General features: G+C 31.9%; 1 protein-coding gene across 1 annotated transcript; it reads left to right on the forward strand.

The window, feature by feature from the left end:
* LOC109129415 lies at positions 3,585-5,102 on the forward strand. Its single transcript, XM_019237631.1, has 2 exons — positions 3,585-3,883; positions 4,851-5,102. Exons 1-2 carry the CDS (start codon positions 3,716-3,718, stop codon positions 4,896-4,898), a joined length of 216 nt encoding a protein of 71 aa, XP_019093176.1. The 5' UTR covers positions 3,585-3,715; the 3' UTR covers positions 4,899-5,102.

Raw genomic sequence — 6,000 nt, forward strand, 5'->3', positions numbered from 1 at the left:
TGCAAGAACCTTTTAAACCATTATGTTTATGAAGACCATCCTGAATTTCAAGAAGTCTTTCCTGAATATTATTGAATATTTCCTAAATTTAAATAAATATGTTTCTTAATCTCGAATTTTGTGTGTTTTGTTTCAATATGTCAAATATCAGTAGATTACTCTATTAACTAGTAGTACGGATTTCATTTTTTATGCATATTCTCTTGTTATAAACTCTAAACTTTGTTATGAAGGTTATCCTGAAATTCAAAGAATCCTTCTTGAATTACATGGAATGCTTCTTGAATGTTATAGAACGCTTCCCGAATTTCATACAATTCTTCCTGAATTTTATATGTTCGTACCTAAAGTTTAATCACAGTTAAAACAAAATGCTAACAAAAACTTGTGACATTGTTATGATGCAGATCATACAAGTACCAAAACAATCTAAAAGTTTCACATACATCATGTAGATTGGAAAAGTCTTTAATCCCTATTACCTGTAATAAAAAATTGAAATCAGGGAATATGTTTTAGGAAGGTCTTCCGAATTCTCAACAATGCTTCATGAATTCTCAACAATGCTTCTTGAATTTTCACACGCGTTTGGATTCTCATCGCTCAAAATATGTGGCGCGTGGGCTTGAATCGGGTATCCATAAGGTCCACCTGGATAATACCCGTACCTGTAAGCAGGTTGAGCCGCCATATACTCCATCCTGAATTTCAAGAAGTCTTTCTTGAATATTATTGAATTTTTCCTAAATTTAAATAAATATGTTTCTAAATCTCTAATTTTGTGTGTTTTGTTTCAATATGTCAAATATCAGTAGATTACTCTATTAACTAGAGGTATTGATTTTATTTTTTATGCATATTCTCTTGTTAGAAACTCTAAACTTTGTTATGAAGGTTATCCTGAAATTCAAAGAATCCTTCCTGAATTATATAGAATGCTTCTTGAATGTTATAGAACGGTTCCCGAATTTCATACAATTCTTCCTGAATTTTATATGTTCGTTCCTGAAGTTTAATCACAGTTAAAACAAAATGCTAGCAGAAACTTGTGACATTGTTAAGATGCAGATCATACAAGTACCAAAACAATCTAAAAGTTTCACATACATCATGTAGATTGGAAAAGTCTTAAATCCCTATTACATGCAATAAAAATTGAAATCAGGGAATATGTTTCAGGAAGGTCTTCCGAATTCTCAACAATGCTTCATGAATTTTCACATAAAGGCAAAATCATCACAAGTTGCATATGACGAATTCAGAAGCTGGATTTGAGGACTAAATGATATGAGTTCCCCAATGTGATTGTTAGAGTTGGACTGTTTTCTTCACAACTTCATGTCTTGACATAAGTTATGTTTGTGCATTCTAAAAGAATGTCTGTAAAAAAAAAAAAAGCAGTTCCAATGAATCATACAAACATCATATATCAAATTTTAGATTTAAAAAATATAATCAACAGCTGCAGAGATCTTCACAAGAGAGCTAAGTTCCATCACAAGCTCTGCCATTTGCTTTCAAGAACAATTTGTTTAATTATGGAACTCAAAGCAAACAACAAGCATGTATCATCTAAAACTAGATCTCTTAAATTCCTCTATTTACCATTTATTGTCATGAGCAATGAACAAATGACAAATCTTATATGAAATAATCCTAACAAAATTTGAAGAATAAGAAATCTCCAAGTACCAAATGGTTAAGTTGTTTGTAGACTTAAACGTCATCATCATCTAAAGTTCAATTCACCAACACAATTTTATAAAATACAGAATGAATAAACAAAAAAAGGATGGGACTAGAGTTCATGATTGAAAGACCCAAATCATAGAAACTTCAGACCAATTTGAATCTATTTGAATCTCTTGTCTCCGTAGTTTCCATGGCTAACAAAAAAAAAAATCAAAGAAAAATAAAATAAAAAGGTAATCTTGAGAAAATTACAAATTTTACTACCTTAGATATCTTGGGTAACGTCCATGTAAATTTTGTCGTCTCTTTTCTTCGTCATGGCCAATATACGCTTGGCTGGAGACCAGATCTCTGAGATATCTCTAGGCTTTAGATTCATGCTTGGGGTTCTCTTCGATGTCGCGAACACAACTGCTGCTTTCACTGACCTCGATTTGATGACTCACCTACGATTAAGATCCGATTTGGTTCGCTGGTGGAACACCGTCTGCGATTGGTTTTGGAATGACGGAGAGAGAGGATTGAGAGAGAACACCATCTTCCAAAATAGCACTAATCACGATTTCTATATCTTTATTTTAATTTCCTTAATATTTTATTTTTAATATTATATAAATTTGTGCTATATTTGGAAAAATTGAATGTGTGTGCTAGTTTTGGAAGAAAAACTAAAATTGGTACTATTTTTGTCAATTGCCCTTAAAAATATTTCCTAAAATATAGGTTAGTTAATTTTATTTTAAATTCAAAATACGATTTTCTTGCAAAATTGATATATTTTCAATCAAAATTTAAAACCAAACATTAATTAAAGAATTATTACAAAAATAAAAATAAGTAAAAATCTCAATTTAAAGAACTGGAATATGCTTAACTTTAATGTAATCTCAATTTATTGAACTGGAATATTAAGGTTTTCATATTTGTTAACAAACAATAAACTTTTTTTTTTCCATATGTATTAAGCCGAATTAATTATCATATTTTTCTTAAGAAACTTTAAAAATCTAAAATAAAATATAATATTCAAATATTTAATTAGATTTCTATAAATATCTCAAAATCTAGAACTGAAATAAATATCTTTATGTTATCTATACAATTTCATATTTAATAATTTTGCTTTTATTGTAACAACTCTAAACCATTTCCAAAATTATCAGATAACTTTTATTTTATAATTAATTTCATAAATATTGTTATAAATATTAGATTCTCAACTAACACTTTTTGTTTATCATATGTTGTTTATTATTATTTTTTTAATTATATTGGCAATTGGACCTGTTTGGCAACATGGATATATAATATGTTTTTTTTTTCCCAAAATCTTGTTTTGTACTCCTCAATTAATAGTATAGATACTTAAAAAAAATCTGGGCATCTTTAACTATTGACAAAGATTATGCATTTATGTGAGATTTGAGAACCCTACATGTAGTTAAAAAATTTCAAACCTAAGGCATTCTATCATAAACTCTCAAAATCTGGATGTTCGACTTCAACAGTCACCACCATTAATAAGGAGATTAAAACGACGTCAAAATAAAATTAAAAAAAAAAACTATTAAAAACAAAACAAAATAAATCAAAATATAATTTTTTTCCCAAATGTTTTTTCAAAAGTGTAAGACCCCTAAAATAGAATCAGACAAAATTTTAAAAAATTGTTAGTCAAACTTTTAACAATTCTTATGGTAAACAAACTTTTAACAATTGTTAAACAAACTTTTAGACCTTAACTAAAGCTAGTAAAATCTTCAACAAATCACTCGTATATGTAATCTTGGGCCCTTTTTTTAATGGGCCTTGAGCTTAAAGTCCAATTAAAATATCTGGTTTATTGCAACAAAAAAAATGATAAAATTAAAATAACCGGTTAAGAGATCCTAAGCTACACAAACAACCACCACAGTCACGACGGAGTTAAACACCATTTCATTTGAAGAAGAAGCAGAAGACGATCGGAGAAAAGAGAGAGAGAGAGAGAGAGAGAAAGGTCAAAAGCGTCGAGAAAGCGAAGATGGGTGGAGGTATGGAAACGAACAAGAACAAGTTCATCGAGGATTGGGGATCCGCTAGAGAGAACCTCGAGCACAATTTCCGTTGGACCCGTCGCAACTTCGCTCTCATCGGAATCTTCGGCATCGCTCTCCCTATCATTGTCTACAAGGGGATCGTCAAAGACTTCGTGAGTTCTAATCTCTCCCTATCTAATTCTCAGATTCGATTTGCATTTCGATTTGATTCCTCCCGAAGTTAGATTTCTGTTTTTGTGCCCTAATTATTTTTTCATGTATCGTATGGATTTTGGGTCGTATGATGCAAATTTGAATTGGGTTCTTTTCCCGTTTGATTCAGGTGTTCAATTCGTTGTAGATACATTTGAATTAGATGTTCTTATCTTGAAATTAGATTCGGGAAATGCATTTCACCTCCATACTAGTAGCATCCTTAGATGATGGTTAGATTTAGATTTTCTAACTGAATAGTGTTTGCACTGAGGAAAGCCTCTGATTTGGAGTTAGGGCTGAAAAAGATTTGAGTTTTCGTTTGTGTTTCATCCTTGGTATCACTTCTTATTAAGCGTATTACTTTCACCACTTGGGTCTTCTTCTGTTTAGTTTACTGGTGCCAAAGGTAGTTTAGGGGTAAAGTTGGTTTAACTGCTATGAAGATATGTGTTCAAAATGATTATCCTCGAGTCCTGATGTGTTTTAGCTAGTAAAAATGGGTTCTTTGGCTGTAAATAATGGTTTTCTATTATTCTGAGTTTGAGTCTCAGCTGATTTGGTTATGAGAACTTGTATATGGTGGAATTTAAGCGTTTTCGAACTTGTTGCTACAATCCTTGAGGATTCTTCTTTTAGATTGGCTTTTGAACTCTGAGTCCTTGTGTATAGTATTAGTGCAAGGGGCATGTTTATGTGATTGATGCTCTATGGTTTTCCTTGTTAGTAGAAATTTTGTACGATGAAGATGGAATAGAATTTCATTATATTACTTCCCACACACTTTAGTAGAAATTTTCTGTGATGATGACGATGGAATAGATGTTCGTATGTTACTTTCCCCACAATTGAGTGATATATAGTGTTCTTGTGCTTCATCACAACACTAAGGTCACGCTAACGTACTCGAAACTCGATATTTGACAGCATATGCAAGATGAGGATGCAGGCAGACCCCACAGAAAGTTCCTCTGAGGTTGTTTGCAAGAAGACTCTCTGCAAATAAGTCTCAGCAATGCGAAATTCCAAGCCGATGGTGCTAAAAGCCAGCCGCTTTTGATTTACATTTTAATCAACATCTCAAGGATATAATTTCTTTTTTTGGAAAAGTTTGTTGTAATATGACCTACACTTGTTTGCAAATAATAAAACTCAAAGTTTTTTCTTGAGTTTGACATACTCATTGTGTGTTGAATTTAGCATGTGCAGGATTATAACATTTGTAAGTGAAGAACACCTTAGAGGCACAAAATAAAATGAAGCAGCCGTACCAAAACAATTGAAAATGCAAGGTCCGAAACAATATTAGTGGTTATTCTGAAAGCTAAAGCTTTGAACTTGGATATGATTCATAACAAGTAAAGTCTCATGTTAGTTGAACTTGTGAGAACTTAAAAGCAAAAATACTCCCTTACTGTGAAACTATGCCTTTATCACTTAAGTAAATCAATTTTTGGTGACAGATCCAAACAAGTGTCTGAAAATATATATAATCCGCAGTGTAATAATCGTCTTGCTCCACGAGTTGAGATGTCGTAACCCAAAAGATGTGTCCCTCCCTACCATTCGACATGAGTTTTGCCATGAATGATAGAAAATTTTCACAGACCTTATCATCATTCCATGTCTTCGGCCTCATCATATTGCGGATGCTTGAAAAAGAAACTCAAACCATTTGTATCGTTTTCTGAGTCCCAGCTTGTTCAATATAAGATTCACCAGTTCAAGTATACAAAACTCATTTAAACATAAAGAGATAACGAACAAATAGATAAAAAAAAGGGCGGGAGGAGGAAACAGAAAGAAGGGCAACAAAGTTAACGGATTATTTAAACGAACAGAACAAAAACAGAACAGACTGTCATAATAACCAAAAAATAGAAAGATTTCTCCAATCCATCCAATAATTTTCTTTTGTTCTTACCTCTCAATCTCCTCTCCTTTCTTTTAGGACTTTCCCTCTTTCTTCAAACTTACGCAACAAATAAACAAATATAGAAAACGAAACACAACGAGATTAGAAGAAGAGAGAAGCCCTCCCTCCCCCCCAAAAAGAACCCCAAAAAAAAAAAAAAAA

The sequence above is a fragment of the Camelina sativa genome, chromosome 16 (assembly GCF_000633955.1).
Source record: "Camelina sativa cultivar DH55 chromosome 16, Cs, whole genome shotgun sequence".
In the NCBI taxonomy this organism is placed as follows: Eukaryota; Viridiplantae; Streptophyta; class Magnoliopsida; order Brassicales; family Brassicaceae; genus Camelina; species Camelina sativa.

What these genes read in the sequence shown, in the direction of transcription:
- LOC109129415 (XM_019237631.1), top strand. Translation starts at nt 3,716, where the DNA reads ATGGGTGGAGGTATGGAAACGAACAAGAACAAGTTCATCGAGGATTGG. An exon ending in AGGGGATCGTCAAAGACTTC is followed by an intron (nt 3,884 to 4,850) that starts GTGAGTTCTAAT and finishes GATATTTGACAG; the next exon opens with CATATGCAAGATGAGGATGC.